This window comes from Leiobunum rupestre, chromosome 7 (assembly GCF_980474605.1).
Source record: "Leiobunum rupestre chromosome 7, qqLeiRupe1.1.hap1, whole genome shotgun sequence".
Taxonomy (NCBI): Eukaryota; Metazoa; Arthropoda; class Arachnida; order Opiliones; family Sclerosomatidae; genus Leiobunum; species Leiobunum rupestre.
In genome coordinates this window covers 26,536,227-26,553,982 of record NC_143390.1, presented here as the reverse complement: position 1 = coordinate 26,553,982, position 17,756 = coordinate 26,536,227, and the positions used below count along the sequence as shown (strand labels likewise).

The 17,756-nt window shown below is 37.6% G+C and overlaps 2 protein-coding genes across 8 annotated transcripts in view; one reads left to right on the top strand and one right to left on the bottom strand.

Annotated features, from left to right (window-relative positions):
* sgl (UDP-glucose 6-dehydrogenase sgl) overlaps positions 1-17,756 on the bottom strand; it is a 93,608-nt gene that overhangs the window by 3,237 nt on the left and 72,615 nt on the right. For 2 of the 5 annotated variants that reach the window (XM_090154897.1, XM_090154898.1), the window contains exon 1: positions 70-239. The exons of 1 other annotated variant lie outside the window; for it this stretch is intronic. The gene's annotated coding sequence lies outside the window, so the exon portion shown is untranslated. Of the gene's footprint in view, positions 1-69; positions 241-17,756 lie in introns of those variants that run through there. 2 more of the 5 variants (XM_090154902.1, XM_090154901.1) reach the window with 2 other exon arrangements.
* Positions 20-4,777, top strand: LOC149935444 (thiol S-methyltransferase TMT1A-like). 3 transcript variants are annotated; one of them, XM_090154907.1, is made up of 4 exons: positions 1,688-1,766; positions 1,862-2,097; positions 2,341-2,945; positions 3,531-4,777. In XM_090154907.1, the coding sequence occupies exons 3-4, from the start codon at positions 2,415-2,417 to the stop codon at positions 3,765-3,767; spliced, it is 768 nt and encodes a 255-aa protein (XP_090011033.1). In that variant the 5' UTR covers positions 1,688-1,766; positions 1,862-2,097; positions 2,341-2,414; the 3' UTR covers positions 3,768-4,777. The 3 variants fall into 3 exon arrangements, with proteins under 3 accessions (XP_090011032.1, XP_090011033.1, XP_090011030.1); XM_090154906.1 differs by lacking the exon at positions 1,688-1,766 and adding an exon at positions 20-100 and having other exon boundaries at positions 1,862-2,945; XM_090154904.1 differs by having other exon boundaries at positions 1,862-2,945.

The following is a 17,756-nucleotide window of genomic DNA, read 5'->3' as shown; positions in this document are numbered from 1 at the left end:
AAAATGACAGACAACAGTTTACAAATATGTCAATGACAAAATATGTTTTGGAAGTTAGGTAACAATTACCACGAAATAGAAGTATTATTTTCAGGGTTGCGTAAGTACAAACACTTATGTTATTATCAGGGATAAAATGATGTTGAAGATTAATTATCCGATTGACTCAGCATGGCAGCTTAGACCTGTGTTTCTTGGTCTAAGATGGCAGCCAAGGCTCAGTGGTTGTTAACCGTTAACGAAACGGCGCGTGTTAAAATTAAGGGATGTTATGGGATGGGCAGAGCGGATACTGGCGACACACGCCATCTATGATCATATTCAAAAACCATTTTTACCCGCCAAAATCCAAATATAGTTTCGCGTTACAAACTCCCATATATTAGATAAGCTCTGTATCGGGGGGGGGGGGGGGGTAAGACAGTCTCAGATAATCTGTACACCGAGTTCGTGCATTTAGCACTGTTAAAGGTACATATTTTCAAGAGTTCGCGAGTTCCATTTAGCACTGTCAAAGGTACGGCAGTGTACACCGAGTTCGCAGAGTGTCTTACCCCTCGTTCTGTATTTCTAAAATAAGACTGAATTAAGTCGCGCTAGAGAAGAACCAGACGGACTTATAATCCCGTAATCTTGTTTATCTTTAACTAAAGCAAACGCTTAAATTAGAATAAAGAAGCAGGGTCATTGGGGTTCTTGACACTATCAAGATAATGTAATCGAGTTAAGAAACCGCGACTGGCCTTGTCTCTCTCCGGTACTCTCAACGAAATTAAGAGACTTATGCAAACTTAAAGTAAAAGAGAGTTGGAAAAAAATTGTGGATAGAGAAATAGCCAAGCCAGCGAAACTGGTTTTCTGTGTCTTTGGAATCTTTTAGCATAACTTTGGAGTTCCATTTTCGCCGCGAGCAAAGGCAGTATGTAGATCCACGTAATAAATTATGTACACCCAAATGTACCCCCTCCTTCTCTCTCTCTCTCCTCGACCCCCTGTCGTCATCGCGTCATGCTTCAAGGCCAAAAACTATATTTTTCCTGGTTGTAACGTCAAACCACGTTCGCACTAGAGACAGCCGAACATCAATCGTTCCCCAAAAACTATTAAAAAAAAATGTACGTAGGCTTGGGGACTAAAAATCGAGAGAAATATTTTCGCTAGGCATCAGATACTTATCGACGGACCCAGGCCTCAAAGAGAAGAGAGAAATGGCGGGGGAAAACTATTTAAATTTCAAATGAAAGAGAAAACATGCGAAACGGAGCGGATTGTGTCGCGCTTCCATATTAGCCACATTAATATCTTGATCCTAATCAAAACGACTTTTTATATAAAAATTTAACCATCTTGTTTTTAATGGAACTATATTTACGGCAGTATTTAATCGAAATTCATTAAATTAAAATTAAATTCCAACTGATAGGAAATAATAAATTATAAATGTAAAGAATTGGAATAACAACTGAAGAAATACGTGATAAATTAATGATAATTGTATGTTTTCAATATTCGTGTTATGCGTGGTATTTTATTTCAATTTTCTGAAGTATATAGTGCATCATCTTGATTTGCATTTGGTTACCGATAATAAAAACTTCGCATATTTCGTCTTTCCATTCCACGCAGACTATCGCCATCTATTTTTGCCTTTTGGTAATAAGAAAACAGACGAACTTTCGCTACGAAGTATGGGAGGATGGATATTTTTATGTACCCAGCCTGAATGCATTCTTGGCTATACGTGTACACTAATAGACTTTGGTTATGTAAGATAATTAAATACGATATGATAAACGGTGTCAATTGTAGCTTGTTATATACGTTTAACTGACACTAGATCCAATTGAAAAACTCATTTTAGTAAGAATTACGAAGAAGCAGCGTCTCTCAAATCCGAACGAAGCCTCGCCGTTTGAAACACCCATACCTAAGTTTCAGTTCCATTGTTGGAAATCATCCAACGTTCACCGGACAGTTAACTAGAGAGCGCGCCTCCGCTAGTTCGCTCTTTGAGTACCATTGACTCGACTCTCCGGTTACCCGCGAGTTCCGCAATCGCGGAGCTACCAAGCGTCAGAGCCAATTTCGCTTCAAAAGGTAAACAACAGTTCGGCCCAATTTGAGAAACGGTCTCAAAAGATAGCCGACGTTTCTCGAGTGTAAAACATCGCGTTCGTTCTAAAATAGGAAGCGCGTAAGAAACTCGTTTTTTTACGTTTATAAAAAGCATGTTCGTTAAAATATCTAGTAGAAAAACATATTTTTTTAGAACGTTGAAGACGTCGGCCGAGGCCTAAATACGACGCGTAATTTTTTTTATCGTTGGCTCTTGTATTTCAGAACCGAAAAAAAATAGGACATCTACTGTAAATCGCGGGAAAAAGAAGATAAACAATTGAAAGAACCCGTTCGCGATGTCGGAATTTTTTAAGTTTCAAATAGTTCCTCGATTGGGATGGAGCGTAGCTGCCGCGTCTGTCATCTTCTTGGTTATGAGTAGACGAAAAAGGATGCAAAGGGCTTTTTTCGCTTGGCTGTATGGCCGTTACATCGCCGCGGGTATCGCCAAGGCGTTCAAGTCCCGCAAGGAAGAGCTCTTCGCCACACTCGGGACAGCCGTCTCCAGCGACCCCCTTTTGAGGGCCGAAGGACAAGGGGTAATCAGGGTGCTCGAGATCGGTATCGGGACGGGTCTCAACTTGGAGTTTTATCCACGCGGGTGTCGTCTGATTACGGTGGAACCCAACGAACATTTCAAAACGTATTTCGAAAAGAACCGCGAATCGTTTGACCACGTACAACTAGAGAAATCGGTGCTCGGGTCAGCGGAGGACATGTCCGAAATAGCGGACAATAGCGTCGATGTTGTGGTCTCTACTTGCGTTCTATGCTCAGTCACGAAGATGAAGGAAGTCCTACGAGAAATTTTACGCGTTTTGGCGCCGGTAAGTCTAATAGCGTTTTCCATTTGATTGCTCAAGATTCGCTCTGAATCTGTCTCTGACGTCATAGATCTCGCCCCAATCGACTAGAGTAAAACCGCTAATGGAACATTCCATGAACATAGAGTAGTAGCACTCTGTAGCTTTTAGCCATGGCCGCCATTGTGGACGCGAATTTTTTATGAATAGGAAAAAGTATGGGTGACGTCGTGTGACGTAGCACTGCCATTACTCTATATTCCCGCGCTTTGTTGTTTTTCGTCTGCTAGTAATTTGAATTTTCGCGTCTTGGTCTGCCATTTTGCCAAAAAATCTAAAAGGAACACGCGAAAATTTGCTCCGATCTCGATCTCGATCCGTTGATCTGTCGAAATCGGCAGAACGGTTTTGGGCGATCTCGGAGCACCCGAGAGCGCGAAATGGAACAGGTGAAACTTGATCGGAGCAGATCCGAGCACGCTAATGGAACATAAAATGTTGCGAATAGCGATCTAGAGTGCTCGAGAGCAGTCAAATGGAAAACGCTATAACGTTCTTCGAAGTCTAACTTTCACGCGCGTTCTTCAACACGTTTGTATCTTCATTTAGGGAGGCAAATTCTACTACTTGGAACACGTCGCCTACAAGGAATCAACCTGGGCCAGACGGTTTCAAAGCATCGTGGACCCCCTTTGGAGCTTCGCCTTCGACGAGTGCCAACTAACTCGTCGAACGTCGGAAGCTATTGCCAGTTGCGGTTTCAAGGAAATCCAAGAGAATCGCGAAAATGTGGATGGCGTGTTCTATCTCATGAAACCCACCATTATCGGCGTAGCCACTAAATAAAAATCCATACTTGAGCAAGATACTAATGTACATAAAATTCTTAATATAAAATCTGAAAGTAACGGGTTGGTAAGGTCAGACTTTTCCCACTAGGTTCGTGACCGAGCTAACGCCCTTCCAAGCCGCGGACGAAGCTTATTATATCTAGACTGAAATACTGCTGAACTTGTTGAAGTTAACGGTAATGGTTGGATCGCGTGGCATGGAGGACTTTCCACCACACTCCTACGCGGTTTAACCCGGTCACCTAAATTAATGGGATTAAAAGTCCGCTCGATGACTTAGGTCTACGTGGCCCACTTGTTTTCACGGTTGAAGCTCGCTTCTTCAATGCTTTCGCCAGTGCCGTAGTTCCGCCTAGGCCAACCTAGGCCAAGGATGGGCCCCTCCAGTGACCGTAATTACTGTATTCGAAGGCATAAATCTATAATATCAATCGTAATTTATATTGGAGAAATTCCTAGGTAGAAGATTTTGTTTTAAAATTACCAAAATATTTGCCTGGCAGTTTACGGACGCAGCCTTAAATCGCAATGTTGCATAATTATCGCATATTTAGTCGACTATTGTTAAGAGCTTTTATTTAGTAATTAAACCGTAGAGCTTAGACTTCTACGGTGAATCAGGGAAATTCCGGCACAGCCTAGTTCCAGGGATAAGAGTAAATGCAGCGCGTGAAAAGGGGGCCTAGACTCCTTATCAGGCCTATGGGCCCAGGATCTCTAAGTCCGGCCCTGGCTTTCGCTAGCTCTCCCACCGAATAGCTTACGAATTCATCCGTAGGCTTTAACCGCATTACTTCAAGCCATACATAAAAACAAGACGGACAGGCATAACGACTTCGGCGTTTGCTTAGAGGACCGCTCGGTAACGAACCCAGCGGAAAAAGTCTTAGCTTACATTCCTAAACATGTAAAAAAAATTGTTACAATCTCTTTCTAATTACTTTAAGATTTTCTTTACGTATGATTGCTTTAATTTGAAATAAATTTTAAATCTTTTAACTCGAACGTTTCAAAGAATTTAAAAATATTCCGGAAGAAATAAATAGAAAATGAACGCCTTCTCTTTATCATCCTCGCCAAAGAATTCCAAGTATGCACCCCGTTTTCTGACGCCGATCTAATTTTCGCGTCTCCTTTTATTGAATATAATATTCCCAAAAACCCTCTTTAATTAGAGATAGATATAAAAGGAATCTGATTTTCCCCAACAGAAAAAGAGGAGAGAAAAAGTTAATAGGTCGAATACAGAAACCGACATTCCAAAGTGAAACGCGACAACTGCAGGGGTGGCGAAAAAAGAAACCCTATTTCAAAATCTACCCACCCCCCTCCCACCCCTTCCCCCAAACTAACTTCGGGTAATAGACCAGATCGAGACAACCGCGAGCATTTTTCTCTCCGTCGAAACGCGTACAGCCATTCTTTTAGTATCAACTTCGGTTGACATCCGCCGTTAATTAAAGCGTATTTTATCAAGTGCGACTAATGTCTTTGTAGCCGTTTGGGAATTGCCAAAATTGGGTCTGGCCCCTTCGAGTATATATAGCGAGATTTGGATTAAATGGATCTAAATAATATCCTTAGAAAAGTTTATAATATAGAGTATCTTTATGGCAACGTATTCGGTATTTTTGTGGATAATTTTTGTTGGAAGAAACCATCCCCAGGGCGCGTAGGGGATAAGAAGATTTTTGGGAGGCGCGGGGCTCCACTGTCTCTCTTATTACGATTACGTAGGGCACGGAGGATCCGATATTTTTTGGTAGTCCAAGCACGCGTCCCATTGATAGCTCCTCCCCTTTATTCGTCTTCTCGACATGGCATGCGGCGGGGGGGGGGGGGGGGGTTGGAGGCTTTATCATAAGAACGTTTAGATCTTCCACGTATAGATTTCGACTTTTATTTTCGGCATTTTTTTCTCTGCCGAAATCTCAGGGTTCGTCCCGATAGATACGCCGCCATATTTCTATCATTCCACCCAGATTAGATTCAATGAGATTAATAACGTTAATTACACGTTGAAAATGCCGCGGACTTTGTACCAGGAATTTTGTAAACTTTTAATAAAGAATTACCGATAAATAAACTAAAAAGAGATGGTCTTAGACTTTGGCCAAACTTCGTCATCAACGAACAAAAACTTATCCGATTATAAACGCGAAGAAAGCAATTTCATCGGGTTCCTTACCAGAAAACATCGATAAAGGCGGGTAATTCCGCCTTATAAATTGATTAGAGTTATTTTTTCGCCGTCCCGCGGTCGGCGGTATTTTTATCGTTTGGGTGGAAACCCCCGCTCCTCGTCTCATTAAACTCAGCGACCATGAAAGTTTATCAATCAGAGTTTCCATTTAAACGCGGCGCTGGCATCGACCATGTACGCTGGAGCGGAAAATATTATTAAAAGGCGCAATTATCGAAGCCGCCCTACTTTGCCCATTTCAGGGGGCGAATATAGGGCATACTTTGCCCATTTCAGGGGGGCGAATATAGGGCATACTTTGCCCATTTCAGGGGGGCGAATATAGGGCATACTTTGCCCATTTCAGGGGGGCGAATATAGGGCATACTTTGCCTATTTCAGGGGGGCGAATATAGGGCATACTTTGCCCATTTCAGGGGGGCGAATATAGGGCATACTTTGCCCATTTCAGGGGGGCGAATATAGGGCATACTTTGCCCATTTCAGGGGGGCGAATATAGGGCATACTTTCACGGTGGGTGGAAGGCTTGCAATTTAGCGAACGACCCCCGTTTTATCTGCGAGCATCTATTAGAACAAGATGTCACGGACATTTAAGTACACACAATCCCCCCGATGTTATTTAAATATTTAATTTAAATTTTAAACAATTTTCAATCATCTTGTACATTAACTTAATAAACCCAAGAGGAATGTTATCGGAAATAAATTACGAGTTGCCTGGTTTTGGAAATAAGATAGCAAAACACGAAAACGTTCATTAAAATTAATTTTTAGACAAACCGAATTTTTCGAGTTTCCTTGTTTTGGAAATAAGGTAGAGGAACACAAAAACGTTAATTTAAATTAATTTTTAGACCAACCGAATTTTTCGAGTTATCAGCTGGTATTGGAAATAAGAGGGCGAAACGCGAACACGTTCATTTAAATTGATTTTTCGAGTTACCTGATTTTGGAAATAAGATGGCGAAACACGAAAACATTCATTTAAATTAATTTTTAGACAAACCGAATTTTTCGAGTTACCTGGCTTTGGAAATAAGATGGCGAAACACGAAAACATTCATTTAAATTAATTTTTGGACAAACCGAATTTTTCGAGTTACCTGGTTTTGGAAATAAGATTGCGAAACACGAAAACATTCATTTAAAATAATTTTTAGACAAACCGAATTTTTCGAGTTACCTGGTTTTAAAAATAAGATGGCGAAATGCGAATGAGTTAGATGGCGCCTGTATCAGATGATACGAAATTCAAATATGACCATAGTGCGTACGCGAGTTGTGGGGTCCCGCGAATTGACCAGAAATCTCACTTAAAACTAAATTTATTCAGAAATGATCAGTACTGACTAATAATATAATAATGAACCAAGTCGCTCTTAAAGGGAATATAATCATCTTTTCAGTAATTTGGAGCAATACTTAACTCGCTCCCCTCATTTTTCTAACCACATACATAGTGTGAAAGACAGTGGTTTTTGAAGAATTAACACCCTAAAAGCATCCCCGCTTTAATTTATCATATCTATTAGAACGTCTTTCGTGAATCTAAAACCACGTACCTCATTATTAAGAAATTATATTTGAATAAATATCCAAACTATAATGAAAATAATTCATTTATAGCTCAGAAATTGTTGTTTGTATGTTAGTTAAGGGTGCATTTAAAAAATAAACACCAAATATGAAACAATAAAGGTTGCAAGTGAGAAAACCTCTTCAGGACGGGCACGCTTCCTCTATTAGAAGAATTGGGTGTTTTTACTATCGTTCTAGACTAGCGCCATGAGCGAGAAAAGAGAGAAGCTATGGCGCACCCTACCAAACAAGGAGGGTTTTTTAGGCAAAAACCACTATAATGGGAAAATGATTAACTTTTTTCCTCCGATTCCAAAAATTTATAACGGGCTACCGAGGGCATGCCATATGCTTTCGATTGACATATCACCGACCCTTCTAGACCTAATTTTTGAAGAGTTATGTGGAATACTTAGTGCTCGGCATTGTTTATTTCTTTATCCACAAATTTTCCGATTTGTTTAAAAACGTTGGTAAAAAGAATATCATTTGAACTTATTTAATTATGTTTTTTACGCAACCAAGCATTTATTTGAATAAAAGTGGTATTTATTTAAATAATTGTTTGTTTTATTTAAATAATAGGCTTATTCAATTTCGATTATTTAAACATTTTACAAGTTTTATTCAACTATAACCAATATATTGGTTATTTAAATAAATATTATTTAAATAAATATTATTTAAATATAGCCGAGCTTATTTTATTCATGGATAAAAATTAATTGACTGCCGACCTCTAGGAATACTGCAGCGGCGGCATCGGCTACACTCACAGTACGCAAAAGTCGAAGCCTTTTATAAGCCGTGTTCGTATTTATTAGAATATTAATATCGACTCTGCGTCCAAGCGGGCTTTTATTTTAGAAAAAATCTTTTTAGCAGATCTTTAAAAAAAGGGAAAAAGTAATTTTTTTTTAATTTAATCCATAATTGTCATCAATTCACTTCGATCCAAGACGAGACAAACGCGATGTGACATCTGCACCGATGTTCTTAATAGATTTAACAACGCTAATTACAAGGCCTAAAAAACCCGTGTATAAAGGGTGGAGGGATTTTCTAGTTCCAAAATTTATACCTCTAGCATTCCTCTAGTGACCCAGAATTGGCTGGGATAGTACTTCTTTATTTTTTTAATAAAAATCAAATCAATCGATTTTTTTATACCTTTGATAATTAACGTATATTGTACTTCTTATCAGTTTTCTAATCTTGAATTAAATGAAATCTTAATTAAATTGGATTATTAGTCTTTGTATATATATTTTTAAATTGTGTATAAAGAAATTTCATTCAAGCATATAATGTAAGTGTATTTATTTTTTATAATATCTTAAGCATGAAGCTCCACCTTCTTCGTTTATTACTTATTTAATATTTTAGTTTCTTAAGAAACTATTTTTGTAATTTTTTATTCCTACATTAAAATACATTGTATGATTTCAATCAATGATTTTTCAAAAAAATCACTTGATTTAAATCTTGATTTTAATCATTATTTAAATCAAATTGATTTAAATCCGCCAACCCTGAGAATGGGTAATGTTAAGTTGATTAATTAATTAAGATAATTATGTTCTTTATTAATTATAAATTTCCTTTCGGAGAAAATGAAGTTAGAGAGAAAATTTCGTAACTTTAAAGTTTCAAATGTTATTGAAATAACTGAATTTTTGAAATTGAAACTTGTCAAATATTTAAATGATTTATTAAATCTCATCTTCAAAATGGGAATACCGCGTATAATAAATTAAAAATCAAATTACAAATAAGCTGCTAGCAGATATGGTTTTAATATACATTTATTTATTGTTACATAAAACCGTAGGTCTACAATAAGTATATACATTTCCCACTTCGAAATTTTTACTTTAAAAATGTTTTAAGCGCATTTCGGAACATTTTGGATTGTAGATTAATGAGAACTAAGAATTTCAAATCGCACTGATTGGAGGGAAATTATTCGCTTCGATTAAGTGCATCGTACAGCCATCATTAGTTTCATGACCGGACACTACACGGACCTGGTGTAACCAAGGACAGCTTAAGCCAGGTAAATTATTGTTTCAATCTACGAACTTGGTATTTCTTTAAAAACCAAACCTAAACTTCCGAAATGGAAATTAGAGCAATTAGCGGAACTAATTGCCCTTGGACTGCGTGTTCAATCTATTGATTATTTATTAACGAAGCCTCAATACACAGAAAATTCCTTTAGTGGAAAACTAGACGAAGAAATTAAATTATTTCCAAAATTAATGAAGTAATTACGCAAGTTGATATCCAACTAGAGATTTATGTTAATAATTTCAACGAATTTTGACCAACCCAAATCAAAGGCGAATATTAATATTTTTCATTCGCTCTATCAATAAATTGCGCAATAAATTATATAAATATTTTTATTAATTGAAGCGTCAATAGAGGCAATGCAATTTAATAAACTGGTAATTGTTTTTACACTCCCCGATAATTTAAAATTAGGGGCCCTAAATAAATTGTAAGACGTAGGGCCCCTGAATGCCTTAATCCGCCATTGCCTAGGCTTAGGAAAACCATAATACCAAAAAAATATATATATTATTAAAAAAATAATAATTGACGCGCCGCTTTCAAGTTTAAAGTGTTTTAAAAAAGAAATTTGGCTCTCTTTTTATTCCTATTAAGTAGATAATAGACGAAAACTAAGAGCGAGACTCGTCGAAATGAAGCGAGAGACGCGATGCGCATTACGAATTTCTGCGCCCTTCATTATTATAACGTTCCGACTGCAGCCTTATATCATCTGCCCCTGGTGGTGCGAGCCGTAACTAAAAACTCATCCTTACCTCCGAAGAAACAAACCCTACATTTTGCACGGCCCTTTTACTTAATGGTTAAACTATGCTTATTAAGCAAACACACCGTCGCCGAAACATTATGCCCCCAAAAAAAAAACTTTTAAATGTTAGAGTCTAGCTTGATATTTTCACTTTTGGTTATAACTTTTAACACGGCGGCAAGAAGTATCTTACCTGGGAGTTCGTCTAAAGGCGGGTAGTAAGGTATAGTTAAACTAAGAAAATTATACGCGTTTAGCTTCGGGGTTAGTAATTTTAGAAAATAAGTAAAAAATGGCGGCCAGAGGGAAGAGGTCAAAAATGAGGCGGAGTCCAATCACGGAGGAATCATGAGCGAACAACGTCACGCTGGACCCGGGGAAATGCTTTGAAACAATTATTTTTTTGTTCAGACCTATATTTGATTTAATTACGCGTCCAACAAAGCGTAGAAATTTGTGGGCGAGTGCCGGGAAAACAAAATACCCATATTTTGTTCGCTTTCTCTTTTTGGGGTCTACAAGAGGACTATCATTTACTCCTCGTCTTAAAAGCTATTGATTATATGGGAAGTTAAATTTTAATTTGACGTTAAAAGCGGAAAGAGAATGTCACGCCGTTGTTATGGAAAAATATGACTCGGCAGATACCATCTGTTACTCGCGTTTCAAAGAGCGGAAAGTCGAAATATTGTCTACACCGTTTGTTTTAAAAGACGCTAGCCACTGTATGGAAATCATTTGAGAAATATTAAAGATCTCCCCTAAATGCCAGTTTCTCCCTGGACACTATTCTGAAACAATCGAAAGAGATTCTGGTGTGCTGAGGTCGATGAAGATTGAACCCAAATTAAAACTAACTTTGAACCAGGGTTCGAATTTATAAAACCCACCCAAAAAAACTCACGGGTTATTTTGGGTTGGACCCACCTTAAAAAACCCACAATAAAGCCCACTTAAAAAAACCCACCTTAAATAGTTTCAAAAATGACGAAAAAAGTTTAAATTTATAGTTTAATAATTAAACTATATTAAAAAATTAAAAAAATTAAACTTTAATTCTTTAAATTCTATAATAATACAAAAATATTGCTTTTTTATAAAACGTATTTACACAAAATACATTACCAGTGTTTTGGTAAACCCTAATCTAACAGTAGCAAGTTAACAGTGTTAACTAAACAGTAAGTTTTAAACTTCTGCAACTTTCAATAAATATTTAGCAGAACATAGAGCAGACGATACTTTACGTCTACGAAAGATAAGAATAAGGGCGATAAATAAGTAGTGCTAAATTGAAAATAAAAAATAAAAATGAAGTAAATCATCGATTTAGGGTATCATTTTAGGTAAAAAACCCAAAAAAGCCCAATGGGCTGGGTGTTTTTAAAAAAACCCGGGTTTTTTTTAAACCCTGCTTTGTACCGTGTAAATATTGTAAATAATTGCGTATATGATTCAGTTTTTAATACTATTTAAATACATAAATACTCCTGAGAGTCTTACTGTTGAGGACTCCTTGCGGATACGAAAAGGGTTCGTATGGAAATGATAATAAATAATTCAATATTCAAGCACCCATTTAATCAGAGTGCCTCAATATTTTCAGATTTAAATTCCCTGATTTTTCCATGCCCATTTTTAAAAGTATTCCCTGAACTTTTTTAAGTGAGTATGAACTAAATAAAATAAGTGCTTCCTACGCGCTACCAGGCGAGTAGGAACGTTTTGGGTTAAGGGGGTACAGCTTGGATGCTAAATTTGGCACCCCCCTCATCGGCAGGCTTTTTGCGCCCCTTCTAAAACCATTTGGCGCTCTTTTCAAACCAATTTGGGCCCCCTTTCCAATTTCAAGGGGTTTTTAACGTAATTAGCGCCAACTATCCTTAGCTTACCTTAAACCTGGTGCATAAATGTCTAACTCGTTGATCCATCGTAAACATGGACGTTCATACTCCCTTTAAGGCCAATTTTTAACTTTATTTTGCTTTTATCAGAAATTAGTTAAATAATTTACTTTTACTTAAGCTCCGTTGTGACTCCTCAGATAACATTTTGACTAAAATGTTTTTTATTGCAACAATAACAAACCTTAGTTTCTTAGACCACCTTCATAAAATGTTTAAGATAATTTCGAAATTTTTCTTTTAAATCACACCAATAATGGCAATTTCGTTGCCTTTCATCGACCTGATTTGTCTGACCTAAGGCAACCCTATTGAATTTTTGTTTATATCCTCATATAATCCTTTCGCTATTATTTTCTTGGGTTTTAAAGATAAGAAATGACCAAATATTTCTGGAAATAGAAGATATTTTTGTACTAATCTGTTTTATTTTATGTCGAAGACCAGAAGGTAATCGAAATATAGCAGAACGTTACATCTTGACCTTCGAAATTTGCATTAAAACGCGGGTCACTTTTTGAGGGTAACGCGCTGCGGTAATGGCCAACAACGTCAAAAATTCCAAAAGGGGAGAAATCGCCTTTTAAATTTCAGCGCTGAGCGAAACGGCACGCCTTTAGAGACAAACACATTCAAAAGAGGGCGCTAGCGTACCATTCCGCGAAACTAGCGAAATGAGACTAATCTGGTCTGCAGCAATAAGTTTAAAATAGCGCCGACTTTACCCCGGACGGCAGGCCTCACCCACACTACCAGATGAAGGCGGTCCGGACGAAGTAGAAAACGAGGACGTGACCCCGTGGCTGCCATACGCCATTAAAAACGCCGAACTTTTATTTGCGCGTCCGTGATCTTTCTTAAATCCAGGCATTTTTATCGCGCCTATTTCCCCGCCCGCCGTTTTACGGCAGTTTGGTGCGAGAAAACAAGTCGTCCCACCCACATCCCAAATCTATAAGAGATTTTTCTAGGAACCTTGATCCCAAATCCCTCAGTGATGCCAGATCACGAAAATAAAATTTCCCTTTTCGGGTCAAAAATTCCGTAGTTTTCCAAAACCCGACAGATATTCAGATTTACTTAAAAAAATTCATAAGTAACTCTGATGAAAAGTAGTTTTCTTGTTTTCAAAATACTTATCATTGTAGGTCCTTAGTATAGAAAATTAAGCGCCATATATATTATCAATATCGAACTAATATTGTTTATTAGATCATTATTTTATTTATTTTTTCAAATGTAATAAATATTGTCAGATCTTGCGAATTTTCAATAGCTTTGCTTTAAAATAATCCCCACTTAAAATTTCCCTAGATTTCACTTTTCCCTTTTTCAAATTTTTGATGCAAGTTATCTCCCCACTGGTTTAAGGGGTTTTCCCCCAAGTTCTTCGGTTTCCCCTTCCATAAAAACTTGTCGAGGTTAATGGTAATAGTTAGTGTAGGGAGCTGTTGGCTCGCGTGGCACGAAGGGCCTGCCTAGAGGTCGGGGATGGTTAACTTTTATTCAATAAATAAAGCTCTCAAAATTATTCGTAAAACGTTTTGATCAAGTAATTTATATTTCTGTATTATCCGATTAATTTTTGATAAATTTGTAAAATTAATCGGAAAAACGACGTTTTTTTCGATAAAAACCTCAAATTTTACGAATAATACATGTTTTTTAATCATTTTCCGAAATATTAACCGGTAAATTTCTTTGTTTACATTTTTTTCCCGAAAAAAATCCATTTAAACAAGGATAATGATTAACCGTTACCGACCTCTAGGCCTGCCACAACCCTCCTACGCATTGTAACCCGGCCACCTGGATTAATGGCTTTAAAAGTCGCTTGATGACTTAGGCCTAAGGTGGTGCCTTGGGTATTAGCCTAGCTGATTATTATTTATTTATTTATTTAAATTTCCCAAGATGTGGGAAATTTCCCTTAATCTGGCATCACTTGAAATCCCTAATCAGTGGCTATAAAAATCCGCGACGAAATACGCCATCACAGACCACCGACACCCTCTCCATTGGGTAGACGGAAATCTCGATTTGTAGGGAATTCTTTTTGATATCAACCTGCTTTTGCGAGATAATGTAATGTAGGTACCGACGGCCGAGAAAGTGTCAAATATTTCCCAAAGTTAGTGTTTTTCCGAGATGGGAGGAGGCGAAATACGTTTGACCGACTTTTGTTATATTTTCGCGCGATAGGAAAGAAAAGTTCGGAGCTTTTACGCGTTAAGAAAGTTTTCGCAATTCGTTTTTCAAGCCACTTTTAAGTTTTCATCGGGTAATTGAGATAAGGCCGACATTTTTCAATTTTTCGATTGATAATTTTATTATTATTAAACGGATGCGAGTGGAGGGCGGGAATTGGACAAATGAAAGGAAGCGTTCAAAGTAAAAGTTAACCGGTTGATCGGCTACGGAAATAGTCGAACATAAAGGAACCACCCAATTTTTGTTTATAGCCTAAAGGTACCCCGCACAAAAGCCGTGAACGGAATTATCTATATTCAATAATAATAATATAATATAATATTAAGCATTATTCGAAATAAGCACCTGTTTTTGCTATGGCATAAGTAAGATCTCCGGGGCCCGCACCGAGAAATGTTTTAGGGGCCCGTTCTTTTAATAGATTTCGAGAAAACTCTTGGGCCCTTATTCTTTTGGGGGTGCGTTCTTTTCATTGATTTCGAGAAACTTATGGGGTCCCTTCCGGGCCGTGCAGAGGTATCCTGCACCCCCCCCCCCTTGAGCCTTGAAAACGTTTCCCAGGTTATCTTGATTAGCATTCATGAAGTCATTCATATTAGCGGAAGTCTTCAGTGAAAGTCCAATCTTCAAACGTGACTCTCCAGCTGAAGACATTTCTCAAATTTCAGTGGCTTAGGAACAGAACCGAAAATTTAATTTTCATTTTTAAAATCAAAATCAAATAATATTTTTTATTTAAATTGTTTTCATTTTATTTTATTTTATTTTGTTTTATTTTATTGAATTTTGAAAAATGGCTATTTAGTTGATGCATACCTTTCTTCTGTCGGTTACATCGAGGGGTCGGTCATTTGGCCAAATCCCGTACAAAATTTGGAAAAAAATCCATAAATCCAAAATCCAAGAATTTTGCTCCTATAGACTTTGTATGACAAATCCACAATAAAAAATCCTAGATTTTCAAAAAATCTAAAATCCCGTACACAAAACAGGCAAATGTCCGACCCCTCGGGTTACATAGTCCAAAATTAAAACTTGAATTAAATTTAATTGCTATTTAATATTTTAGTATCGGAATTGTTTTAGAGACTACAACTTTGGGTGATATGCGATGTATATGTTAAAAGGATGTGAGACTTACTGTCGGCCCGAAAAGAGAGGGGAGAAGCCAGTACAAATTACCGGGGCCCGTGCAGCCTAGGGGCCCGTGTTTGAACAAACGAGATATATTTATCCCGGGTTTCTCTCCGAAAAAGTGTAGCTATCTCCACTAGTAACTGTTCTCTTTGGGGACCGGAATTATATTTTACCGGGGCTCGAGGCGCTCTGAGGCCCGACAAGAGAGGGGGGAGGCCTAGGGGCCCGCGATTGTACAATCGAGGTGTACTTAACTACTTATACCGGGTTTCTCTCCGAAAAAGGTATAGCTATCTTCTGTAGTAACGACTCTCTTGGGGCCCGGAATTTAAATTTTACCGGGGCCCGGGCCCGCTCTCGGCTTGTTTCGTTTCTGACCCGTTGGTTTGTCGGTAAAATATAAAGGTCATTGATAAAATATTTAGAGCGAATTAATCTCTTTAATTGACATGTTTTTTATAATAATGTTAATTTTCATTGGTCACGGTAAATGATGAATTTTTAATTATATTTTAGTATCACATGAACTGCAACATGAATACTGGTACAATTATTTCAATACATTTCAATTTAATTATTAGACCCGCGGGTTATCAATTATACGCCAATGCATTATCTTAAAATTATTATTTTTTAAATAGTATTGTTGTTTAAATATTTCTTCTTACTGTTTGAAAGGGGAAAATATACATAAACAAATAGACCAAAACCCCTATAAATTAGCTTCACCTTGAGCGCAGATATATCGTTATTGGATTAACACTTGTATAAGAGCATTACGATTTGACCCAAATTGGACGCAAACGTTTATCAGCTAAACACCCATTTAGGTGGTTTATTTAATCCAAATTATAACCTATCCTAAACTTGGTCAATCTCTCTTCATTAATTAGGAATTATAATCATCAGATAAGGTAAGTTTTCAACCGTAAAGTAGCCCCGAAACAAGTCAAACAAATTATTTCGTAACAGTAAACGGGGGTAAATTACACCAAAATCTTAATTGGGCGCAATTAAGGAAGTATTTTTTAATTAAGTTTTGGTAATCGGGGATGTAAAAATTAAAAAGATATATAGATTATATACAGGCAATTAAAATGACGTGGATTGACGCCGTAATTTGATTGTACCTCGCAGTTATTAAAATTTTATAAAATATATTATACCAGCAGCAAAACGGGTGACTGAACCTTCCTCCGCCTTATAGGTACTCGCGTATTGAGAATCGCTATAAGATATACCGTTATTATTTCATTATAGCAAAATATGGCGGGGAACGTATAAGTATAGAAGGATAATTTAACTAAGGTAATTTAATTGGTCGAGAAACTGGTTCGACTAATTTTTACTTTCCGCGGGGGAAAAAAACATAAGAATAAAACATTTGAAAAGAGGGGGCAAATATTTTTAATTCTCAATGGGGAAAAACGCGGAAGCTAATTTGTCTAAACGCGTCTGTTTAAGTTAAACTCAATTAACTGTCAGTTCCAATCATCCAGCGTATTATAAAATGGGAAACGCCAGTTTAATTATTTACATTTCACCCCAGAGTTCAAAGCGAAAAAAATTTTCTCCCAACGCCCCACCGCGGAATACACACGTTGAGTGAAGGTAAAAAAATTGCTCGCACTACTGAGACACCTCGGATAACTAGATGGAAAGTTTTGAAGAATCGCGTGGTGATCTCCGCGTTCACCCTTTCCAATAATGAAAACACGGGCAAGTTGAACCACCTCCCAAGGACCTCTCCCCTCTCACTCTCTTCGGACTGCGCGGCCAAATACCTTCGGGTTCCTGTTTTCGTTCACTCTTTTGATTTTCCACGAAAATCACCTTTTACCTCAATGGAAATTAATATTCAATCGCGAATAAACAGTTTAATTGGAGGAAATGCAATCAATATACCGAAGAATATGAAATAATTCGCGTACCTACCGCTAGAGGTCGACTTAAATATCGCATTTCGAATACACCACCTGCAAAAAAAGTACGCTTCTCTTTTGGTGGCTTCTAGTGTCAAAGAATAATGTATGGTGGCGCGAGCCTACCATAGAGAAATGAGAGATGCCAATGGTTTCTTTCTACGGGGGTACTGAATGCGCACCGGTTGGACCAGCCCGCAGC